The sequence below is a fragment of the Lissotriton vulgaris genome, chromosome 4_1, assembly GCF_964263255.1.
Source record: "Lissotriton vulgaris chromosome 4_1, aLisVul1.2, whole genome shotgun sequence".
Taxonomy (NCBI): Eukaryota; Metazoa; Chordata; class Amphibia; order Caudata; family Salamandridae; genus Lissotriton; species Lissotriton vulgaris.
Genome location: NC_141691.1, coordinates 375,599,386 through 375,626,113, shown reverse-complemented (window position 1 = coordinate 375,626,113; position 26,728 = coordinate 375,599,386). Strand labels below are relative to the sequence as shown.

General features: G+C 42.0%; 1 protein-coding gene across 1 annotated transcript in view; it reads left to right on the top strand.

The window, feature by feature from the left end:
• The window catches only part of CHMP1B (charged multivesicular body protein 1B), a 165,297-nt gene extending 139,227 nt beyond the window's left edge, over positions 1-26,070 (top strand). The window contains exon 8 of the mRNA XM_086918753.1: positions 24,725-26,070. Coding sequence (XP_086774879.1) covers positions 24,725-24,769 — 45 coding nt within the window. The 3' untranslated portion in view covers positions 24,770-26,070. The remainder of the gene's footprint in view (positions 1-24,724) is intronic.
• Positions 26,071-26,728: the final 658 nt, after the last annotated feature.

Here is a 26,728-nt window from a genome sequence, read left to right as displayed (position 1 = left end):
GATCCGGACAGACAACATGACCGCAATGTACTATATCCAGAAACCGGGAGGAAAACACTCTCAACAGCTGTCCCACTTGGCACAAAGCATATGGAAGTGGGCAATTCCAAAAGACCTCTTTCTCCTTGCAGAACACCTTCCAGGGAAAGACAATCAGATAGCAGACCTGCTCAGCAGGCACAGCCAACAACTACACGAATGGGAGATTCACCCCCAAGTTCTCCAGCCATTCTTCAAAGAGTGGGGTCACCCAGAAATAGACATGTTTGCCACAAAAGAAAACTCAAAATGCCAGTACTTTGCCGCCAGGTTCCCACATCCATTGTCACAGGGCAATGCGATATGGATGAACTGGTCAGGCAGATTTGCGTATGCTTTTCCCCCAGCACCGCTGATTCCGCTGGTGGCACGCAAACTGCGGCAACAGTCACTCACACTAATCCTGGTTGCTCCCACATGGGCGAGACAACCATGGTACACAACGTTCCGGGAGCTTTCAGTAGTTCCTCATTAAAGGCTGTGCCTCGCACCCTATCTTCTAACTCGGAACCATGGAGAAATCAGGCACCAGATCTCAATCAGATGAACCTAGCGATCTGGCTCCTGAAGTCTTAGAGTTCGGATACCTTAACTTGCCTCCTGATTTCATGAACATTATCAAGGAGGCAAGACAGCCAACTACTAGAGCATGCTATGCAGCTAAATGGAAAAGATTTGTTATTTACTGCAACAATAACCAAATCAACCCATTAGATGCTTCCATACAAAACATTATATGTTATCTGTTGCATCTTCAAAGATGCAACCTAACATACTCTTCAATAAGGCTACACCTAGCTGCTATAGCAGCATACCTTCAAAACAGGCAACACCTTTCACTGTTTAGAGTACCAGCAAACAAGGCTTTTATGGAGGGACTTAAAAGGGCGAACCCTCCAAGACACCCTTTCCCCCCCCCCCCCCAGTCTGGAATTTAAATATAGTACTTACTAGACTTATGGGACGTCCTTTCGGACCTCTACACTCATGCGAACTGCAATTCTTTACGTGGAAGGTGGCTTTCTTGATTGCCATTACCTGACTCAGGCGAGTTAGCGAATTACAAGCAGTAACAATTCAAGAACCTTTCATGCAAGTACATGCTAACAGGGTAGTTCTTAGAACAAACCCTAAGTTTATGCCAAAAGTCGTATCAAATTTCCATATTAATCAATCGATAGAACTGGCAGTGTTCTTTCAAAATCCACAGTCAGTAGCTGAAAGAGCCCTACACACACTGGATGTCAAGAGAGCTCTGCTTTACTATGTGGACAGAACGAAATGATTTAGAAAGACAAAGCAATTATTTTTTGCTTTTTCACCACAACATAAAGGGAATCCAATATCAAAGTCAGGAATAGCCAGATGGATAGTTAAATGCATTTGAATATGCTATCAAAAAGCCAAACGCACTTTAACCATCCCCCCAAAAGCACACTCTACAAGAAAATTGGGGGCATCCATGGCTTTCCTAGGTAAAAATTCCTCTTGAAGACATATGTAGGGCAGCCACGTGGACTACCATACACATTTTCACAAAACTCTACTGTGTAGACGTGCAAGGAAAGCAGCAAGCTGCTGTAGGCCAAGCTCTCCTAAAAACTCTTTTTCAAACTGCTGCAGCTGGCACAGGTAACCACCGTTAGAGGAGATACTGCTATACAGTCTATGCACAGATATGAATTCAGCAGCCCACATGCCTCGAACGGAATATGCTACTTACCAGTATGCCTCTGTTCTTGGCATGTAGGGCTGCTGACATTCATATCGCTCGCCCTCCTCCCCGGTGCCTGTCGCAGCTGCAGCATTATCTTTTGCATGGCCATCTCTTACTTTACTATCTCCATCTCTGCCACAATGGCGAAAAACATTCTGAGGATGGAGAGGATGCCCATGCGCACTGTAGTCCAGGGTAGGAGTCACCTATCTCGTGATACTTCGAAGACTCTTCCAGGACAACAAAGTGCAATCATCTGGACCCAACACTAGGCGACGATCTATGCACAGATATGAATGTCAGCAGCCCTACATGCCACGAACAGATGCATACTGGTAAGTAGCATATTCCTAATGAAACTTCCAAAGCGCGCAATACCCTGGGGTGTCTTGGCGCTGAACTGAAGTGTAAGCCCTGTAGGAATGGAAGAGGAAGGATTAGTTTAAAAACAGACAGGTTTTCAATTTTTTTCTGAAAGAAAAGAGAGAGTTGTCCTATCTCATGTCAACAGGAAGAGTATTCCATGATTTGACCGCACAGTAGGCTGTACTCCGACCTCCCCAGCTCGCAGGTTGGATCCTTGGTACCAACATTAGTCTAATATTTGTAGACCTTAACTGTCTGCCTGGCACCGGTCCTATCCCATTCAGTGCTTTATAGGCACAGCAGGGTGCCTTAAACTTGATACGTTGCACCACAGGCAACCAGTGGAGCTTCTGGATCTCTTCTTTGATTGATTGGTACTTGGGTATATTCAGTAGGAGCCTGGCTGCAACATTCTGCACCATCTGAGGTTTCCTCAAATGTTGTTTCTGTAACCCAAGGTATAAGCCGTTACAGTAATCTAACTTTGACAGCACCAAGGTTGTTACAACTGTTTTCCTAAGATCATAGGGAATGTAAGGCATAACCTTCTTAAGTTTCTTTAGCATATAGAACAAAGCTGAGACTGGCATTAGTTTTTTGGGCATAGGTAGGTTTATTATCTATCAATACTCCAAGATTTTTAGCCTCCTCTACTGGATTAGGGGTCTGTCCGAATTCGGCCGGCCACCAAAGTCTGTCCCATTTCGGTTGAAGATTACCGTAAGTCACCACTTCGGTTTTATCAGAGTTTAGTTTTAGACAGTGTTTTCCCAACCAGAGGCTGATTTCCCTCATGCAGTGCTAAAACTGCATTGTCGGGGATAATGTGTTTTTATATGCCGCAACAACAATCTGAGTATCGTCGGCATATGATGTCAATTTAAAACCAAACTGCTGTATTAACGGTGCAAGTTCTGAAACGTAGACATTAATCAAGGAAGGACTTAACGACGAGCCCTGAGGGACCCTGCACGGCAATACCTAGGGAGTTGCCTGATATTGATCAATGGACACTGTCTGCTTTCTATTCTTCAAGAACAACGAAATTAAAGCAAGGGCTTGGTCCTTGACCCCTACGTGTTTGAGTCGTTGAAGCAAAGGATCATGGTGCACAGTATCAAAGGCCGCTGACAAATCGTGGAGAATCAGCGCAGCGACGCCACCCTGGTCCATCACTGCTCTAATCCCCTTGGTGGCCTCGATAAGAGATGTCTCAGTGCTATACCCTGGACGAAAGCCATACTGAGAGGGGTTGAGTAATTCATTATCTTGAATGAACTGGGTGAGTTGGATGTTCATTATTTTCTCGATTATTTGCGGAGAAAGGGAGCCTAGCAATCAGGCGATAGTTGCTGGTTATGGAAATATTTAGGTTAGCTTTTTTTAATAATGGGAGGATGGCTGCATCCTTCCAAACTGCTGGGAAAGTCCCTGATAGAAACATATTGTTAAAAATGTTTGTTAAAATTGGGCTTACTTCCCCTGCCATGTTTTTCAAAACTGCTGAGGGGCAAGGGTCTGATGGTGATCCCGATTTAGTTTCCTGAATAAGTTTTCCTACCAACTCACTAGAGACTTGTGGAAATATCAACAGCTCATTCTTTTAAGTCTCAGTGATCGAAAACACTTTGACTGCCTAATTGGGGGTAGCAGTGAAGATGTTGTATATGTCATTGACTTTCTTCATGAAAGAACAGGCAATGTGATCATCACAAAGATTGAGTGCTCGCTGACAATGAGCTATTGGGAAGGGTTGTAAGCTTCTTCACTACCTGAAATAGCTGTTTTGCTGATTTTTTGGAACATTCTATCTGTTCGGTAAAGAAAGTCCTTTTTTCGGTGGCTAGTAAGATTTTGTAGTTGGCTAGTGAATGTTTGTAGCTATTTTTTTTCTCTGCCTCATAATTCACTCTCCAGCTCCTTTAGCATCTGCTATACCTCTGGGGATCCACTGGACTCTGTGCACGCTATGTCTCACTTTGGTATAGTATGTACAGAGCCTGCTTACTAAAGTAGTCCAATGGCTACCACGTTTGCTCTCTGTAACTTCCTTAATTCTAGTATTTAGGGTAACCCCTGGCACTAGAGAAGCAGAATCGACTGACTCAAGAAGAGCAACGACAAAAATGAGCCGAAAGAATCAAGGACTCAGGACCTGCGATTGACTTGGTGCCAACCCTGCCAGCCTGTCTGCTAACCTGACAATTGAGGCAACTCACCCTGTTGCTGTGCGACCACCAAAAGCCTGGGAGGACTGCCAACCCTTCGCAAAACAGCCAGTATCTGCTGTGGAGTAGCAGAGCTACTTCTAGCATCCTGCAGGTACTAGAACGCAAGTTCCGGTTTACCGAACTGCTGACCACCGGACTCTGCGATGCAACAGCCACCCATGAGAAGGGCTTCCATGCTCCCAGAGGTCAGCCTGATCTGACCAGCGAGCAACAAGACGCTAGACCCTCCAAAAGCCCTGAAGCACCAATACCAGAGGTACCGGATCCCTTGCAACAGCCAAGACTTTGTGGTGTTGGTGAGAATGTTCTTCTGTTTGCATGGTAAGCCTCAACTTTTTCCCTGGTTTTGATGTGGTTTCAACTGTAGTGCACATGGTCCCTGCCAACCAGGTCCCCTGTGCCAGTGCTTCTTCCCTAAAAACATATCCTCAATTAATTCTTCTACCTACTCTGGGTACCTAGTGCCTGGTAACTGGAGAGGGTCCCTTGGCATCCCCTCACTGGGACCATGCCACTGCCCTCGCAGCTAGCATTCCCCTGTGCGGGAGAAAGCAACAACGTCGACATGGCACCCAGCCTGCTTGCCATGCCAGCCAGCACTGCCTGAAGGTATATGTAAATCACCCCTCTAGTAGGCCTCACAGCCCTAAGGCAGGATGCACTATACCACAAGTGAGGGAAAATTTGCATGAGCAGATATGCCCCTTCAATATTAGGGTCTATTCCTTAATACTGTAGGTGCCAGGGAAGCCACAGAGAGTACATGGGTGGAAAACTTGACAACTCGTGTTCCACAGCACCATTATGGCTTCACTGAACACAGTAGTGTTTGGTACTAAACTACTCCTCTCATTAAACCCACAGCAATGCTAGTGTGTGATTTATTGTACCAAATACCCAGAGAGCACCACAGAGGTGCCCCCTGAAAACCTAACAACCCTGGTGTGGTCTCGAACCGGCTGTAGGCAGGCAGCCACCACCAGCCATGTTTCTGAACTCCTGGGTAGGGAGTCACTGCTCTCTGGGACCAGAAACAATGCACAACCTGAACAGAGGTGTCACTCCTCCTCCTCCTCCAGGATGGGCCAGTGCTCGAAAGGGGAAGCTTCAAAGGCCTGCCGCCTTTGCAATGCGACCCCCGGACTCTGCTGCTAGCAACAGATAGCATCCCCTGGTTTACACCCTCACTTTGGGTGGGACAACAAACGGCAAAAGTCAGGAGAATAGTAAGTGTGCCCACGTCTGCAAGCTCCATCCCTAAGGTGGAGGAGGCGAGGTGAAGCACATCTTTCAGTCCCTGCCATCTTGAAGATGGATAGACCCCTCCAGTCAGGGCTAGGTTTATGTCCCTCCCACAGGAGGGTCGCATAATAGAGTGGGTAGTCATCCTAGGTAAGGTGCTCATTGGCCCTACCTGTAACTCTCCTACAATGCCCCTAAATGTAGTATTTAGGTGGCCCCTGCAGACCTAGAAACTATATCTGCAATGACCTCAGAAGCAAGAATGCAAAAGTGAAATGTGTGCCTGCACTCCTATGAGGCAATTTTATGTTCTAAATGTACCATAAATTTTATGTCACTTGATTCTAATTGCGTGCTACCACCAAATATGAGAAAAGACCCAATTCTTTCTCAATCAGTAGAAATACAACTAGGGACTGTGGGGTACCCACAGCCTAAGCAGTGCATTGCTTTAGACAAAAGATGTCTCATGTGAACATTAAGAGAAAATTCATTAAAATGTAATCAAAAGCTCCAAGGCAAAAGAAATGTATTTATATCATGTCAGAATAAACTTTTAAGCAATCAAAAAGAGATCAGCATCTACAGGTATTATATACATACTAGTAGCATAGTTTTCACATTCTCAAGTGTTTCACCATAATCTCCTGAACAAAATAACTCTCCACATAAATTCAAAAATGAACGAAAATTATAAGTTCAACAATCCCAATGCATTTCGGGTTCGAGGCTGAACCCTTCTTCAGGGGTTGACTCAATACTGTCAAATATGGCGTTATTCAGATCAATGTCTCGTCCGCAGTAATCTACAACACAATAATTGCAAAGTTTATGAACCAACTGCAAGATACAGAATTTGCACTCTAGAAAAGGAGGATAGATAGTGACATGAGATATGCCATGAGAGTACCCAAGAAATACCTAAGAACTATCAGTGTTTGTTAGAGCAAGATTAGAAAGATGTCAGAACTCAACATGGTTGTGTGACGCAACCAGAATAATCCGTGCAAGAGATAGCTATGGCAATAGAACCACGTTCCAAGATAAACCACCAAGGCTGTTGCCTAATCTTATTGTTAAAAATGTGCATGTCTGAATGGAGAAAAAATGCAAAGGACAGATTCATACCCTCCAATGGACAGTAGTGAGTTTCAAGCTGCGAAAAATATAAAAATGTACAATTCGGGTTCAAAGCGCACTGTCACTTAGACTCTTCCCTTCGTGAAATCTAATCGCCACAAAGAGTAAAGCTAACCGGAATCTTACCTGAGTTAATGAATGCCAAATCATACGTACTCTGCGTATAAGCGTAGACCCCTGTACAGGCAACCTGTGTGTCACGGGTTAAAACAAAAAAACGATCCAATGTAAAATTCAGCGAACACTGCTATTTGACATGTACTACAGGAACCATTATTAAAATCTCACCGGAGTAAGGGGAGGAAACTCCACCCATCAGCTCCCGGGACGCAGGTCTCTGTATGACCTCTTGTCAATGCGTGCCCTGCAAAAAGTTATTATCAAGATACCATCAGTCTCTGGGCCCTAGAGGGGCTCCTAATGCTAAATCTGGTAGGGTATCAAATCTACATACCAAATAGGTCAAGATTCGGCTCCGTACTCCAAAACCGCTTCCGACCAAAAACGCTGTAACAAAATCGCGTGCAAGCGTTCCCACAATGCTGTGCGATTTAAAGAGACAGTGCCTGAATCGCCGCTGTGCCACGAACAGGAAAACTTTATTGCATCTCAGAGGTTGACTCGGGAACATGAAAGAATTCATGTCTACCATATTATGTGTTAACTATGCAATCCGTAGTAATAAACACCGTGATGTCTAAGCCTGAAGGTAGACACAGACTCGATTTACGACAAAAACGTTGCTATGTGAAAAAAGAAACTGACTAAATACTCGGCGACAATGGTGCTGTGCAAGGAATTCCAATTACGAGAATCTAAGAACCTCTTGCAAATGTATGTTGCAGTGTCACTGTGCCTAAGTGTGACTCAGCAGATAAATATATCGTGTTAGTGCCAGGTTAAAAATGACTCCCATGCATAATGTTTAATGAGAGGGACTGCCATGACTATTGAATCAAGTGGCACTCTCGGAAAAGAGAAAATTGAGAATATAATAGGAGTGAAAAATGGTAACATATTAACAGCACAAAGAGAGGAAAAAAGAAACAGAGTGCAAATTCTTTACAGAACATCAGAAGTCAGATAATGAATGTAATACATCTGTTACAAGAAACATAACATTTCATAGTGATCATTAAGCCCACCCTAGTCTATGTAGGCTGAACAAGCCGGAAAATAAAAACACGGATCATTGAACACAAGAGCAGGATTAGGAATCAAAACACCACCTCTCCTCTTGCCTTACATTGGGGACAAGCTTCACACACCATACCTCAGTTACGTTTTACAGTTTTAGAACAAATCAACATCACTTCAGGCATAGACGCAGGGAAACCTATTGGATCAAAACCTTAGGAACAACAACCCCGGGTGGGCTTAATGATCACTATGAAATGTTATGTTTCTTGTAACAGATGTATTACATTCATTATCTGCCTTCTGATCTGTAAAGAATTTGCACTCTGTTTCTTTTTTCCTCTTTGTGCTGTTAATATGTTACAATTTTTCACTCCTATTATATTCTCGATTTTCTCTTTTCCGAGAGTGCCACTTGATTCAATAGTCAGGGCAGTCCCTCTCATTACACATTACGCATGGGAGTCATTTTTAACCTGGCACTAACACAATATATTTATCTGCTGAGTCACACTTAGGCACAGTGACACTCCAACTTACATTTGCACGAGGTTCTTAGATTCTCGTAATTGGAATTCATTGCACAGCACCATTGTCGCCGAGTATTTAGTCCTTTTTTTTTTTTCACACAGCAACGTTTTCGTCGTAAATCAAGTCTGTGTCTACCTTCAGGCTTCGACATCAGTTTTTTTTTTTTTATTACTACGGATTGCATAGTTAACACATAATATGGTAGATATGAATTCTTTCATGTTCCCGTGGCAACCTCTGAGATGCAATAAAGTTTTCCTGTTCGTAGCACAGCGGCGATTCAGGCACGGTCTCTTTAAATCGCACAGCATTGTGGGAACGCTTGCACGCGATTCAGTTACAGCGTTTTCTAATCTTGAGCTATTTGGTACGTAGATTTGATACCCTACCAGATTTAGCATTAGGAGCCCCTCTAGGGCCAAGAGACTGATGGTATCTTGATAATAATTTTTTGCGGAGCACGCATTCACAAGAGGTCATACAGAGACCTGCGTCCCGGGAGCTGATGGGTGGAGTTTCCTCCCCATACTCCTGTGAGATTTTAATATCTGTTCCTGTAGTACATGTCAAATAGCAGTGTTCACTGAATTTAACATTGGATCGTTTTTTGTTTTAACCCGTTACACACAGGTTGCCTGTACAGGGGTCCACGCTTATATGCAGAGGACGTATGATTTCGCATTCATTAACTCGGGTAAGATTGCTGTTGGCTTTACTCTTTGTGGCGATTAAATTCCACGAAGGGAAGAGTCTAAGTGACAGTGCGCTTTGAACCTGATTTGTACATTTTTATATTTTTCGCAGCTTGAAACTCACTACTGTCCATTGTAGGATATGAATCTGTCCATTGCATTTTTTCTCTATTCAGACATGCACATTTTTAACAATAGGATTAGGCAACAGCCTTGGTGGTTTATCTTGGAACGTGGTTCTATTGCCATAGCTATCTCTTGCACCGATTCTTCTGGTTGCGTCACACAACAGGTTGAGTTCTGACATCTTTCTAATCTTGCTGTAACAAACACTGACAGTTCTTAGGTATTTCTTGGGTACTCTCATGGCACATCTCATGTCACTATCTATCCTTCTTTGTAGAGTGCAAATTTTATATCTTGCAGTTGGTTCATAAACTCTGCAATTATTGTGTTGTAGATTACTGCGGACGAGACATTGATCTGAATAACGTCATATTTGACAGAATTGAGTCATCCCCTGAAGAAGGGTTCAGCCTTGAACCCGAAATGCATTGGGATTGTTGATCTTATAATTTTCGTACATTTTTGGATTTATGTGAAGTTATTTTGTTTAGGAGATTATGGTGAAACACTTGAGAATGTGAAAACGATGCTACTAGTATGTATATAATACCTGTAGATGCTGATCTCTTTGTATTGCTTAAAAGTTTATTCTGACATGATATAAATACATTTCTTTTGCCTTGGAGCTTTTGATTACATTTGAATGAATTTTCTCCTAATGTTCACATGAGACATCTTTTGTCTAAAGCTGTTCACTGCTTAGGCTGTGGGTACCCCACAGTCCCTTGTTGTATTTCTCAGAAGCAAGAAGACATCCCTGCATAAAATACTGAAGACTACAACTGCCTTTGCACAGTCTGAGTGGCTCACTTGTGCAGTGAAGTCTAACCCACAAAGCTTGGCCCCTGCATCATATGTACCTACCTGCTAGCAGCTGGCTCCAGGCATTCCCACTCTCCATTGAAAAGCATTGGGCCCCACCTGACTCTTGCCCAATGCTGACCTTTGGTCCCAAAGAATGGAATTTTAAAGTGCATTACTTCGCTGTTTAAGCACAATATTGTTTTCCACATAGGATAACATTGCACTGTTCTAAGTGTCGATTTTTCAAAGTAAAAAGTATTTTTACTTAAAACATACTTGCCTTTTTCCGAAGAACTCGATCTTAAAGAAAAATGCAACGTATAATTGTTTTTTTTCATTGGTCTGGATCTCCTTCTTGAGTCGTGTGTCCATTATTGGTAAATTTTTAGCAATAAATGTCTTATACTCCTCTGTGTTAGGCATGAGGCTGCTCACCCACACTACCACTTATAGAGGCCTTTGGGGTTTGCATTGAGCCCTGTGCATATTTGGGGAACCCTTGGACTCTGTGCACGGGATAACCACCTAGTGGTAATTCCATATATAAAGCCAGCACTGAGAGTGGCCCAGCTGGCCTCTTCTGGTCTCCATCTCCATGTCGACCCCTAAAGTAAGAGTCTCTGGAAATCGTGACCGGACTAGTCAAGGCACCTCTGCACTCTCACCCCACAGCCAGAATCCAGGTGAACCAACATTGCCCATGAAGTCCTGAAGCACTTAAGAGCTGAGCCTCTCTTTGGGTTTAGTCTGACTGGTCCCCCAGTCTCCACCTGCAGCCTCTTTTGTAGGAGACTGACAACCTCCTGGCATACAAAGCAACAATGCACACAAGTTCCCCAGTCCGAGTACAGGCGAAACAATGGTGTCCCCTGGATTCAGAGACCTGAGGCCCCCTTTGGGTTCAACTTACTGGTCCCCTAGTCGCCACTTCAGCATCTTTCCTCCAGGTACTTTTCCCATTGACGTAAACAGAACACCCGACACTGAAAAGCACCTCTTCCCCTGGATGCCCCAGACCCGACTGAGGTGACCTGTTGGTGCTTCCTTGGTCCTTGGCCTCTATTTATCATAAGTCCTGAAGAACAGTCCTGTAAGTCATTGACAAGTGGTCATATGCAGTATTTGTTTTTTCCCATAGGTTAACATTATTACATATACAGTATTGTCTATTTAAATGCTGAAAATCTTGGTGCTTAAAATAATTAAAAAATCTGTGTTCTTTTTATAAATTGGTGTCAGATTTCTTTGAGTGTGTGTTCCATTTAGTGACTGTGTGTGTACAATAAATGCTCAACACTCCCCTCTGATAAGCCTAAAGCTGCTCGCCCACACTACCACTAAAAGTGCACATTGGGATTGTTAAAGCAAGCCCCTGTAAACCAATACGGGTTGTCTGGACTCTCTATACAGCGCTCTTCATTTTAGTGCACTATATAGAGAGCTAGCTTCCTGCAGTGTTCATGTAAAGCTCCAAAATGTCCTCAGGCCAAGCTTGATGGTGCCAACAAATGATAAAGTTTCAGGGTAGAGTGCCTCTTCAATAGGTATATTTCTTGTGTATAAGGCAATGGGTTTGGCCTACTGGCAGGAAAGAAGAGGGGAATTAACTATAGGTTATCTACTGCCACATATCTTGGAATGACGAGGAGGGGACTAAGCAAGAACAGCACATGTAAAACAAAGCCCAAACTGGGGCCATTACTTTTACTTGTAGATGATCAAGAGAGTATTGGTGTGATGGTCAACATGTCTCTGCTAGTAGCATGAGGAATCTGACCTCCGATCTCGGTAGGTGGGGTTTGAAGGAGAGTCCTGTCATTGTAATTAGATATCTACTTGATATGAGTTGCACGATCTAGTCACTATACCTAGAATTCTTCAATTTAGAAAAAACCCAGATTAGGAGTTCCTGGGCTAGCCTGAAAGCAACAAGAAGTGCTGAAAACGTAGGTTTCATTGAGCATTACAATTGTGTTGGGATTAGTACTTATTACCAATCTCTTCTTAGTGTGGCCTGTAATTAACGCTGGCCACTATCACCTCTTCTGAACACATCTGTACTTGGGAGAAAAAGGAAGACCTAGAAAAGAATGTCTGCTTGCAGTCGACCATGTGGAGGACTGAGTACATGTAGATCTTACTTCTCTTTGTGCCCGTGCTTTGAAAGTGTTCTCAGCGGTCAGTCCAGCTAGCCTCTTGTTTCCTCACAGACAGAAAAGTCTGAAACAATGGGCTTCTCTATGGAAGAAGAATTTGACAATTTGATTTTGAACTCCGATTAGCTGGATTTTCTTAGTGCCCTTGCTGGAGTGTGTGATTGAACATGCTTCCCACTGGTGAACTGTAGCAGATTGAACCTGCTTCCCACTGGTGAACTGTAGCCAGTATCCACAACGCCTCCCTAGCTGTTTGGAACTCTTGGGGATGGCCAGGAAAAGGTTATTCAGAATCTTCAAGAAATTAGGATTCTTGGCTGTATAGGTATAAGGTAGGCAGAGATGTCAGACTCTCCTCAGTCTGTGACTGAATTCCCCGAAGAACGTCCTCAAAATTGATAACATTTGAGGATACCAGCCTGCAATGTAACTGGCGCTGCTTGAGCATCCTCTGCCAAGCAGAAAGAATGGTAACTGCTTTTTGATTTTCGTGTTATAGAGTCACTTTTCGTACATCTTTTAATATTGACTTGTAACACTGTATTCTATCCACAATGCTGCTAAATATCCCAAGGTTTAATTTAATGAAATGAGATGGAAGGGCTTTCAAAGTGGTAGTGACCCAATTCTGCTATTCCATTGCTCTTGAGATGTGCATGCAGGTCTCTCACCTTTTTCAACTTCTGGAAAAAACCTGGCATTAAAGCAGACAATAAGTATATACACCAACTGTTACTGGCTCGCTCTATCTTGTCTCTAACTTAGGTTAATCATAGTTTGGCCTAAAGAGACTCAGAGCTACTGAATATGCACCAATTAAATACCCTTTAATAATGCCATTGTTCCAGTGGTTTTTTTTGACATTTTATTTTTACAATAATTTTTTCAGTTCCTTTAATCCAATTGTGACAGTTTTTGTGCCACTTTGTTGAGTGCATTTGTTTATTTTTTTAATCATTTGGAAATTTTAATGGATTATTTCTTGACTTTAATATTGTTAATAGTTGCTCTAATATTTGACATGCATTCCTTTGAGGAAAAACATGCTTCTTTTGACATAGCTCCCAGAACTTAAGCCCATGTTTCCACATTAAAAGCGTGTTTTGTCTTAGAAATTAGATCACTAATGTAATATTCCAGGATTCAACATTGATTGTTCCTATCTAAGTAGCTACCTTACAGTCTTAACAATGTGGAACTAAAAGTTCTGTACCAAATTTAGGAGTAAAAATTATTTTTCATCGGCATATATGTTTGTATGCCTTTTGGCTACGTTTGCACTATTGAAAAATATAAAGAAGAGGAGCGTTCTCCATAGTCAAAGGCTAGCTTATTTGTGGATTATTTTTGTATCATGATTTAGTTCTCTTTAAAGAGGTGAATCTTTAGCTCTTTCCTAAATTGGAGCAGTGTTGGAGTGGACCTGTTGGATACAGGGATTCTAGGAAATTGGGGTATTAGTTGGAGGTGGAGAATACCGTCTTCAAGAAATGACCACAAGTCTTAACAGGGTGACCCCTTAAAGTCACTAAATTAATCTGAGCTCAACCCCTTGTAGCTATAGCTTAGAGCAGACAGGCTCAATTTAGGGGCAGGGCGTAAAGTATTTATACATTACTAAAACAGTAATAGTCACAATACAATACAACAAAATCCAGGCCAATTTAGAAAAACAGAGAACATTTCAATAAATGTAATGATACCAAAACAAAACATATCCAATAAGATAACCTGGAGTTATGAATTTTTAAAGTTCAAGGGCCAACCACGGTCATCTGGTTGCAATAGACCGGTCAGTAGAATCAAGTTAAGCTCAACTTCGATGGAGCACGGGTCGGATACAGAAATGACATTTAATCCAGTTAGAAGTTTACCTTCTGTCTCTGAAAAGGAAGTAAAAATCTTCAGGGGGCAAGGCAGCAGCCTGTGGCCAAAGAGAGCTCCATGTTGTCAAATAACAGCTGGACACGGTCTCGGTGAAGCTATTGACTTTTGGCAAAATAAGCTCAAATTAGGAGACATTTGAATTTTGCGCCGAAGGAACATCCCGTGCTGGCCAGATACATTTTGTGCCGTCGCCTGTTAAAGCCTTTCCATATTTTAACTGTTTGGGGGCTTTGATTCTTCCAGCAGGGCAAGGCTGCAAGCTGTAGCCAAAGTGGGCTCAGTGAGGGTAGATACCTTGTACACGAGGTCCTCCCGAATTTGTTTTGCTGCTGCAGAAATGCTCCGAGCGGGAGCATCTTAAATCACTGGTACCGTGGCAGCACACCAACATTGGATCTATTTGGCAGGTTGAGCTCATTTCTCCAGAGGTATTTGGAGTCAAAAGGTTTCCAAATCCCTCATGAGGTAAAGTTAGGAAATGTACACTTTGACGGCAGCTACAGATCCAGGAACTTGAGGAGAGCAATTGTGGGACAAGACTTACTCCAGCAGAGGCCAGCAGCAGGGTCCAGGGCAGGTCCAGTTGGAAGAGGTCAGGTAGGAAGTTGCAAAAAAAGGACTTTTGTAGCTTGTTATGTCCTCCTTGTAGATTTAGCAAGATGTCAGCCTTATAACCCTTGGAGCTAACTTCTTTTTCCTGGGTACAAGGGAGAGAGAGGAGCAGGTCCAGTCTTCGCAGCTGTTCTCAAGGCACAGCAGGTTCAGTCCTCCTCTGTTTTTTAACAGTTCCAGAAAGTGTTCTGAGGAGGGTAATGTGGGTGCCACATTTATGACTGGCATAAGCCTACAGATGCGGGTGACTCCTAGCCCCTCTTGACCAAGGGGGTAAAGGTTTCCACACTCAACCCTGCCCTCTTTTGCAGCACTTCCTGTGTGCCCTACTGAAAACAATTCCACAGTGCCCCTCACTGGCTAAATTCAAGAAGTTGAAACCATTCTCCCCTTGAGCATAACGTGTATGCCCAGCCCAGAGGTGTCACCAGGAAAATTATCAATCCCTCGTCCGTTGTAACTCTAAACCAATTAGGGGGCAGGTACTCTCCCACTAGAAGTGGTGCCTGCCTGATTGGGTAACCGGGAAGAGCCCTGCTGAGGTGTTGGCTAACGTTTACCTGTGATGGGGTAGGCCTTTCTGAAGTGAAATATCCTGGTCACTGCTCAGATTGTCATCTTGCCAAAGGAAGACAACACCTCCCCATACCCAAGGCCTTTATCTAGGCTCTGAGAGCAAATTCACACCTCACCAAAGTGACTATTCAGCTCCTGGGTGCCAGTAGTAATTCATACAAGTAGGCCTCCAGAAGCTTTAGGCAGGGAAAAGGTAACTGTCCAAAAGTACCTTTTTTCAAAATCTTTATTAGAAATCCAACTACATCTGCGAATTGGGCTTGTAATACATTTTTCAAAAAGCCCAAGAATTAAATGTGTATGTGTTTTTTAGCTCGAGATAACATTATTCAATGTAATATTGTGACCTAATCATTTTATATGGAACTGCTAACCCGGCTACAGTGAAAATAGCCTTGTGGCTATTACACTGTAAGGCTATTTTGAACATTAAACGTTTACATGTTCTACCTTTATATACCATGCAACCTGCCTTATGAGCAGTAAGGCCTATTTACGGGTGACCTTTTAATATTTCAAACTAATGTTTAGGCCTGTCAAAATGTTTTTTTTGACGGGTCGAATTTGCAGTTTTAAAACTGCTGAGCAAGGCTATAAACGGTAGACCTGCAGTAATGCATGCACGGTCACTGTAGTCAGTGGCACAATGGGTGCTGCACCTCATTGGTGACACTAAATTTACAAGACTGGGGTACACTTTGTAATTATGCTAGAGTCTTATTGATAAGTCAAATGTACTAACTATGGGTATGCTAATGGCATTATGTTTAGTGGGAAAGCACTGGAACAGTACTGCTGGTTGGCAGAGGTAAAGTATGCAGAGTTCTCTAGCCATTAAAACAGTCAAAGCAAAGATCTGGGGGTACACATCTAAAGATGTCCATTTACAACAGGCATGTTGTTCCAGATCCTGGGAGAATAGATCGAAATATCCTGTTAGCTTTTTTTTTTACCTTTTTGTACTTCTTATTCTGCAGTCCTTGCTTCAGGCGTGCGAAGAACCACCAGAGATGGTGAGCTTGTCTGCAAGTTGGGCTGGTGCAGCTGTGATGGCTTTATAAATGATGTAGCTGATTTTCAAGAATGTGTGGCCTAGCAAGGGGAGCCAATGGAGTACCATTTGGGTGGGGGTTGTATGACCGTATTTCTTCAGGCCCTGGAGGAAAATTCCTGTTTCGTGTAGGATGCACCAAATGGATGCCAGTGAGGAGCCATTAAGTAGGGCATTGAAATCATTCAGATGCAAGCAGTTTTGAAGTTGCAGTCTAGAAGGGTTTGAATTTAGAAGAGAGAGCTGGTACCAAGCCGTCTTCGTTTTGTTGGCAAATTGTTTCTTGGGGGAGAGGTTGGTGTCCAGAGTGAATCCAAGTGATTTGGTATTCATAGAGATATGGGGTTCGAAGCCAGCAAGGTTTATGTCTTTGAGCCAGGTTTGTACTATATTTTGTTTGTTGTTCTTGGTAAATAATAGGAATTCAGTCTTGGGTAGAATGATCTTCATGTAGGTGCTGGACATCCAGCTCTAGATGGTATGCAAGCAGTGTTTGATGCATTGTATGTTTTAAGTAGAGGAGACTTTTAAGTAGAGTTGTGTATCATCTGCATATTGGTGAATGGTGTTGCTGTTATCTGTGAGTTGGGCACTAACTGGCTCCATCTAAATGTTGAAGATGACCAGAGACCCTGTAGAACCCTGGAGGACTTCACATGTGATAGGGATCTTTTGTGACCTTGTGGTGCCCGTGTGAACAAACTGGTGCCATCTGGAGAGGTAGAAGGAGAGCCAGTGAAAGACATTGCTGGTGAATCCTATTGTTGAAGGTATGTATTATGGTGGAATGCTCGACTGTGTCAAAGGCAGCTAAGAGGTCTGGCAACAATAATAATAATAATAAGATGGATATTGATAACCGCATGAGGGAGATCTGTCTACCATGCCAGGCCTGTTAGTCGCATCAGTCAAGATTATGTGCTAAGAGAGGATATTAAAGAGTGATGGCTGGGATAAGAATTTATTTTTTGTAATTCACAACAGGTACCAGTGTTACAACTTCTAACCTTCTAGAAGTGGTATAAAATACAATAACTAAATGTTTAATGAGCAATCAGGATACCAAAGAGCGGAACAAAACTGCACTGTCAGAAGTAAAAAGCTATTGGATGTACTGACAAACCCCCAAAGCATGAAATAGGAGAGCTAGTTGGGAGAACAAAACCATAATTCAATATTAGAACACTTAGCAGAGTGGTCTTGGGAAGAATGCGGTAAAGTGCCAATATGAAGCAAAATAGTAGGAAATAGGAGGGGCAAACGTGTTTGGAGGCAGAATCAATAAAATGTATGCTGGATAGAGAAGGTGGAATAGGATAGGAGTTTACTAAGGAGGATATGTGATTGGCAAGGCAAAATAGATCTGACAAAAAGGGTGATCTAAAGAAAGAACTCTTGGACTTAGAAGCTGTGGCCAAGAACAGATTAAGAAAATAGCAGTCCTTGCCTTGAAATAAAATAAGTTGGTCTCGTGGGAGAACGCAGCCATACCGGCTCATGATGAAAGCACCAGAAAGACGGACTATACAATTCTTATGGTGTCAGCACACCGTGTGCATGGTGGCAGCATAAAAGTAGTCAGTAAAGCACCAAGGATAGGGTATCTAGCTATGTGGTCATTTATAAGAATGAAAATGGTTCCTTTCTTAGGAACAAACATAAGGTACACATGACCGAAAAGACAACCATGGGGGTAAGGGGGATTACTCACAAAGAGCTTATATGCTATGAAAAGGAATTTAATTTTCAACCCTAGATTAGGCACTAGACAAACGGTACACTCCCAGTGAGAGTATTCTGTTGAGGCAGTGTGGGCTGACTCTTGGAATTCTCTAAAGAGCTTCAGGGACTCCACCAAAAACAGTAATCGCAGGATTTTGTGAATGCTTCATGGAACTCGCTGAAGGCACATGTCAAGGACAAGGTAACAACTTGCAGCAAGCTACATAACCTGATAATACAAGTCACTACCAGGTCCAAAGGAAGCTGCAATTTTTCTTCAGGGAAGGAGTCCTATGTGAATCGCCGTTGCTTTGACTTCTATTAGCCAAGGCACAACCAATAGCAGAAATACCTCATGGCCTAAAACTAGGGGGCAGTCATTGGCAATAGATAAATATGGCACTGCTGGCAGGTAGTTTCCAAGAGGAATTACTGAAATATGGCTTTAATTGGGGGCTGAAACCAAGGTGCTTTCTGAGCGTTCTAAGAAGTACTTTTAGGAGACCTTGGTGAACAAGATGCCTGTGGTATTAATATCCTTAAATGATGGTATCCTAGCCACCATGCACAAAGGGAGCTTTCACATTTGTTGCTTCTGGCTGTCCGCAGCATTTGACATTGTCACTGTTGACCTGTTACTGATCTTCTTAAAACTTGAGCCACTTATATTGGCATCTGGACTCTGATGCTTCTATTCAATTCTTGAAAGAACCATGTGTCTCAACTAACTTCTTTCTTTTCAAGCAAGCACCCTTGGGGTAGGGTTGTTGCCTTAGACTCTCCACGGAATCCATTTCCCTGTATCATTTTTAGCTATCTAGTGTTTAATGTGATATGACCAGTACCTCACTTTGAGGCTGAGAATGCAGAGATTTATCTGTATCTCTTTGGTCTGCAAGATGGGTTCCAGGCACTGAATGGTGGCTTGAATGAAGTGGTAGACCGGGTGTTTGGGTAATTTTACTCTGACTAGATCTGCGTTTGAACTGCTGTTGTTTGGACCATCCGAGTGAATACCAAGAGAAATACTACCCTCCCTGCCTCAGCTGTCTGATACTCCACATCATATGGCAGTTGAAATTGTGATGCAAGTCATTTTGCATTCCAAAATAAGCTTTAATGCCCACATCACATGGTCTTTGTTCAAATATCTTGGCATTCAATCCATACTCTGAATTATTGAATCTCATTCGGCACAGATTATCCCATTGCAGCAAACTTAATATTCCTTTGCACTCAAGATGTTGTCCCTTTAGTTTTCAAATTCATCACTCCACCCCCTAGAAGACGGAATATTCCCTTCTGTGTTAAATCTTGCCAGATAACTCTCTCGCTTAGTAAACAGAAACTAGACCTGGCATCATCCAGAATTGCTTGCCAAGATCATTGATATGGTGGTTGTAATATATCTCCAATCTTGTGTGTCCCAACAATGACATCCAAAATACCTTCCAGTCTCATTTTTACCACAAATAATGGATGCCATTCTTCATTCAACTGCCGTTGGCGATGCAAGTCCCTTGCTGCTACTTGTTTAACCTGCTGTGTATGATACCATTGACCTTCAAACTCTTATCACTATCTTATTTAACAGGGCGAGGATAGAAGACATGTGTGGAACTAGTTCATATATTTCCACTGATCTAGGTCTCAGTTTGTAAAACTGGATTGTATCAGATTAAAACACCCTTCATGTAAAATGTGTAAAATGTGCAGTCACTGATGGCTCTACCATTTCCCCATAACATTCATTCTCAACATGGAGCTGTTTGGCTCGATGCTTCATTAAGAAGAGTCACTTACACTTGTATGCAAACCCCCAACTTCATCATGAAGTATTCAACTCATTGCACTTCCTAACTTTGAAATCTGTACTTGAAATGGTAATACATTGAATAAGTTATTTGTCCCTGAAATTGAATATAGCTAAAGATTTAATTACTTCTCCTCTGCTCCATAGAAGCCTCTTTTCCATTCTAGAATTGGCTTCTTCAACCCTGTGATTCAAATATCACAGACAAACCGGATCTCATTGCTGAATACCTGGCTTTCATTATTGGCCAGAATGACTCAATGTTACCTCACAGCACTAAACCGGAGAAGACCTGCCTCTATCTGACTTTCTATTAAAAACAACCTAAAAACCTTGTATTACCCACTTCTCACTTCACAAAAGTAATACAGGTCCTGGTCCACTCACTCCTTGTAGTTGGCAATACCATTTTTCATGTGTGGGTGTACCTAATAAAAGGTGCTTAAATTCAGACTACATAACTTACTTCTAAGAGACAGAATACAGAATCAATTTCCTGAGCTACAGTCATTTCATTTCAGCCACAATTAGTCCACGCATTAGTCTTCTCAGTGTACTTCTGCTTTATTCTTTATTCTGTATCTTGTGCAAAACAAGTTGCGTTTCAGTTCTTCAACAACAGAACAGATAGCCACGTGGTTTGTCCTGTAGAATTAACCAAAGACTTCCTCAGGGCGCCAACTGCGATATCTAGTACACAATTGGAATTGATGGCTATCGCCATTATCAAATTTTATAGGGTCAAGGTTCAAAGTGCATCCATCTGAGGCGATGCCGGGAGGATACTAGTTTGTTGTCATCAATCATAAACAGCATATATAAAAATGGTATTTGTCCTTAAAAAACTCATACTCTATATGCAGAGTGCTCCGAGTCCAATCCTGGCATATCAGTTCAGTATAATAATCCTTTTTTCGATGATTAGAAAAAACATCATAAAGGTACAATATGTTTACAAGGTTAAAAAAAGGTTAAATTACAGCTGACTGTCATCTAGAATTACCAATACCAACAGATAAAAAAATAAAAGAAATACAAAATTAAAAACCACAGTATTTTAGCTAACTCCTCTTGACTTTCTTAACCTCACGGCAAGCCTCAAAAAATTCATGATACAATAGAGTGTCCATCAGCTCTTTGCAAGTAGAGTAAAGCCATTTTAGCATGCCTAAATTTTTCTTTCTTTAAAATTGGAACCAGATATTTACACCGGGGATATTTAAAAAATGGGCACAAACTGACAAAGTGAAGGGTGTCTTGCAGAGACCTATTGTCGCAGCCGCAAGCACCCTTCTGTGCAATAGGTAATGTAAATCCTGCAGGGTCCGCTAATAAGTCTGGTAGTAGGTTAAACCTGAACGGGTCATCAGAAATCTATCATGGAAGTTGTGTACCAAATACAGGTATGGCTCCATGCCCTCATTTTTATGAGACTAAGGGCAACTACAGATGGTCTGGTTGTTTCCCCAGCTGATCTGCGGGTTACATAGTGATTAGATAGTAATTTTTTGGATTTTTTATTTATCCGAGGGTAAAATAAGTTTGGGGTTAATGAACAAATCCTTCCGGTCAATACTTTCCAGGGTGGTCTTAACATAATTTAGCCAGGGAATGTGTAGTAGCCCTTTGTCCCTGTGCAGGCAGTCTTCCAAAATTTGTCTGCCTAAGACTGCCTCAGGGTTTGACCAGGTATTCAACCATGCCAATAAAGGTCTTAGCTTAATTTGGTCCTCAATAAAGGGACTTCCTAGTTCACTGTGTACAATTGCGGCTGAGGTACACTGAGGGACTTTTAAAATCCTTCGCATATATTTGTTTTCCTCAACTTGCAATTGCTCCACATTCACATAACCCCAGACTTCCAAGCCATATACAACTCTTGCGCAACCTATCGAGCTATTGAGGTTCAAGATCTGTTCAGGAGACCAATGACCCAACTTGCGGCCATAATTTGCAATAGCACCATTTGTGGAAATTAATTTTGAGCACCGATCCTCCACTAGGGATCTAAATTTGAGTACCCCGTCAAACAATAACCCTAGATAGGAAAAAGACTTCACCTTCTCTAATGTGTGGTTCCCTATCCTATAAGAGAACCTATTACACGGTTTGGAGCCTGCTAACATCACAAACGATTTACTCAGGTTTACCGACAGATCCAAACTCCACATGAACTTAACAAAACCATTGATTAGGCATTGCAGGCCCCTCTGAGTGCGTGCAAGCAGGACCGCGTCATCCGCGTACAAAAGCACCACAATATGACTTGATCCTTCCTTGCGACAGTCCGAGTTTAGAGCCAGCAACGCCTTCTCTAGGTTATTAATGTAGAGCGAGAACAAAAAGGGTGCTAGGATGCAACCCTGTCGCACTCCACTTGTGCAGAGGAATGAGTCTGTGTTCCCCCCCCCCTCTGTGTTGTAGCTTACTCTGGCTGTTGTGTCCTGGTGTAATTCACTCAAGATGTTAATCAGGCCTAAGTCTATTCCCATATCCTACATCAGGCACCATAGCTTGTTCCTGTTTACATGATCGAAGGCTGCAGTCAGATCCATGAAGCCAAATACATGGCCTCATTGCTAGCTTTGGTGTATTTGGCGACCAACAAATACAGATTAGGACATTAGTCGCTTGTGGACCTTCCTGTTCTGAAACCATACTTAATGTCCGTTATTAGATGGTGTTCCTTGGTCCAATCTATGAGCCTTTGCAAAATTACCCCGCCCAAAATTTTTGCTGAGACATGGATCAGGGAGATCGGCCTGTAGCATTGTGGGTTGTCCCTGTTAACCCTTCTTAAAGATGGGGACAATCACCGCTGTAGACCAGGAACGGGGCAAACCAAGCTGGACAGCAGTGTTTAACACTCTGGTGAGGATGGGGGCCCAAAGATCTACTTGACTCCGGTATAGGTCAGGTGGGGTGCCATCAGGGCCCGGCGCCTTATTGCGAGTGAGGCCTTGTTTCCCTGCTGTTATTTCTACAAGGGTGAACTCAATAACTGTTCTCAGATGGGGATCCCCCCACCAATCCAATTCTGTATCCTGCTTATGATTATATAATCCCTCAAAATGTGAGACCCATTGTTCTGGTAAAATGCTTGACCCAATCTCGGGGGTATTATTATCCTGGAAGCAGGGATTATTAACAATCCTGGCATATCAATTCCAATTGTGTAGCAGATATCGCAGTTGACCCCCTGAGGAAGTCTTTGGTTTGAATTCCAGAGGACGAAACATGTGTTGGCACAATCTGTGGCTATCTGTTTTGTTGTTGAAGAACTGAAATGCGAATTGTTTTGAACAAGAAACAGAATAAAGAATACACTTAGAAGACTAGTTAGTCGACTAATTGCGGCTGAAATTAAATTACTGTAGCTAAGGAAATTGATTCTGTTATAAGTGTGAGGACTTTGTTTACACCATTGACAACGTTGTGTGGTCATTGCCCAATTTCCTTTGAGCTCTATCCTAGTAGGAAGAATACATTGGTGTTAATCACAGGTTCACTTAACCTTGCACAGTTTATACACCACTACCCTCTCCTTACGTGTTTACTTCTAGGTGACCTTTTCTGGCTTACCTTGTTACTCGAGAATTGCCATTAAATGGGCAGCTTTGCCCATAAAGGAGGATTCATTGGTCTCCCCACCTACCTAAAAAACATATGTTCGTAAGAAAATGAGAGAGATACTTGAATAAAAGGGGGACAAATGCAGTAAATTATTTGATTGGGTCAAGCAGATTGGCCATTACTAACTTTTGTTTTACTTTTCTGTATGAATTCCATGGCGCTGCCACCATTTAGTAAACTGTTGCTAATGCCAGCTGAGGAGTTGCAAGTCATTCTTTGCTCTTGTTAGATTGGTTTACTTTTCTGAAACCTGTATTAAGTTTTATTGTTGGTAGATTTTGGCTAATATTTTAAGACTGGTACTGTAAATGTCAATAAGCGAAATTGACTTGAGGCAAATCTAGCCTCCTTCTGAAGATGCCTAAAATCAAAAGAACCAAAACACTTTAATAGTAGTCTCTTGCCAAGATTATAGATCCAGCTGCCTGAACACTTCAGACTAAACCCTAAATACTCCTCTTTTCAGAATGTACATATCCATCTAAAAATGCTGTTAATATTGTATCCCTAAGCGGCACTGTTTCTTTACTTCTGCTTTCTGTAACTTGTGACGCGTTATGTTGCTCTTATGGGCCGCTTTGCGTTAGAAAAATAGCTAAAATGGGTGTGGTACTGCAGTTAAGTCTGCATTGTTTACCCTACATCAGCTAAATCAAGCTTTACCTCCTAGATACAATAGTCACAAATACATCATTCACTTCGTGATCATCTAAAAAGTTGGCTATGCTAATATCCATCTATGAGAACCAAACTCAATTTTAATCCGTTTACAACAGCTACAGAATTGTGTAGTAATATTGCCCTTAAATATTAGGAAAGTTGACAGCATTTCCCAAGAGCCACTCAGGCAGAAGCTCATCCCCACACCTGTTAGCTAGGCCTGTAAACTCTGGGAACACTTGTCTGTCTTTAAGCAAAATACTGCCATAGAGACAGAACAGGACTTTCTGAATACTCGATCCTAAACATTGAAAGTCATTGCTTCTAGAATTAATAACTAAAGCATTCCCTTCGTTATTCCCTAAAAGCAGGCGGGACTTTTCTTCCTTGAGTCATTTTATGTTTAGAGGGCTTACAGTCAATGCTGTCTTATGAGGTAAATGTATAAACTGCATTCAAATTAAATGGTTCTGTCATCGATAGGCAATTCATATTGTACTGGCAAGTTATTGAATACACTTAAATTCTGTCTTCCTTTTAAGTACATGTACTACGCTAATCATACGTATTTGCCCTTTCATTTATGCAGGATGAACTCTCACAAAGACTTGCTCGCCTGCGTGATCAAGTGTAAGGAAGAAACATGTAAACGGTTCTGTCAAGTCTCTCTATGGCGTTCTGTGTGTGTATCTACACATGTACCTGTAACACAGATCATGCCTCGAATGCTAAATATGTTATATAAAATTCTAACTTTTGGGCTCTGTCACTTTCCATGCCTACAAGTCCTTTTTAAGGTAACCCTAACGTGAACTCAGCAATTCTGTACATTACATTTCATTTTGAGGAAAATATTTTTTCAGAGGTAGTTTATTACAGCCTTTCAAGTCCTTGTTTGAGAATTCTAAATCGCTCATTCTTTTATTTCATTAGTTGGTGTCATTTTAAATTATGAATGAGGGTTTATATTGGAGTGTGTTTTCATTTTCTTTGACAGTGTTTGAGTTTTGTGTGTGTGGTAAGCATTAACAAATAAAATAATGTATGCGCATTGAACGGATTGTACACCAAGAATTAAACTGGATAATAAACTTGTGCGTTTCCATTTGTATAATGTACTTTCTACAGAGCTTAGTGAAAAAGTAATGGCAGAAGTTTTATTTGCAGCATGTTTACCTGTTTGTATTAAAATCAAAAGAAACGTTTTAAACGTTAATGGGCAAGGAATCATTTTTCAGTGTATGCCTTTAATATGTTAAACAAGTTCTGAACTGTTTTTTGTTCACCCACAAAAATGTTAAAATAGTTCCTGTGACTTTATACATTGAAAGAAAAAAGTATATGTTCTTCAACATTGAGTACATAGACTCTGTACACTGGTTGGGTGAAACCGTATCGCTATTTATGGCTCCTGGAGGTTAACAAGGGCGCGTACACCCTATTAAGCTCTTTTTTAATAACCACAAATGTGCACCTTTCCCAAAGGTTTTCTATCGTGATACCACATATTGAATGCAGGATGACGCATCCATGTGGTAGGTCTGTGTATTTATAAACAGTATCTCTTTTTCGCCGCTATGGTAAGTGCCTGTACATAGGAAGAAAAGCACTGCCGCAGATTAGTTTTGAAGGTCTTACCTCATTGATTTGTTAAAATAAAATCCCTTTGATATGGAAATCTGGAATACATTTTGTAATTTGAAATGCTACATTTTGCTTTATCCTTTTAAGATTCTGAATGGTTCCATTATTTTCTTTTATCTTGACAACCTAAAATGGGTGGTACTTAATTATTGCATTGAGTTCAAGGAAATGCTACTTCTCCACCCACCACAACAGCTCAATACTGCAATCATGATGACTAATTGTGCCTCATGGAGGAAGCCTCCTCGTTGTTGTGCCAGGATGCAATAAAAGAAGTTCCAAACACAGAAAGCTGAAGAGGTGTTTATTCCTTCTTTTCCCTTATTCGCCATATAATTATGAAGGAACATAGAGATGCATTTTGAATTTCCAGATGCTCAACTTATATGATTAACCGTACATTTTAAATTATCACTGTTGTAAGAATTCATCACCCTGTCACAAGGAGGCTTCATGGTAATGTTTGACCAGAAATATACTCATTTGTGCATCCAGCACACCTTCACTACTTGAGACTTGTGGTGAGAAGTAACCAGTATTGCTTCACCGAATCTCTCTTGGGGGAAATAGTCTGCCTCCAGAGTCTTTAATAAAAGTTGGTCTGTGGAAACAGAACACTTGTGCCGTCATGCTGTTCCAGTGTTTCTCTTTCTTAATGGTGGGATCGCCACAGGGAAAGACAGTAAGTTGTAGTATTTGAAAGAAACACATAGTGATAGATTCCTTACCTTAGAATTTTCCCCAAGCATCAGACTGGATCAGGAAAGTTTTTGTCGGCAGTACCCGTGCGTGTCAGTAGGTGGCTTCGTGTGGCTCCGCGTCCGTCGCTGGCGTCGTGGTCGCCAAGATGACATTGCGCGTGCTACTTGGCCACCCACACACGCTGATGTTGTTTTTTTCTGTTTCCGCGCCAGCAAGCGCAGATCCGGGAAGAGCAGGAACAACCAAT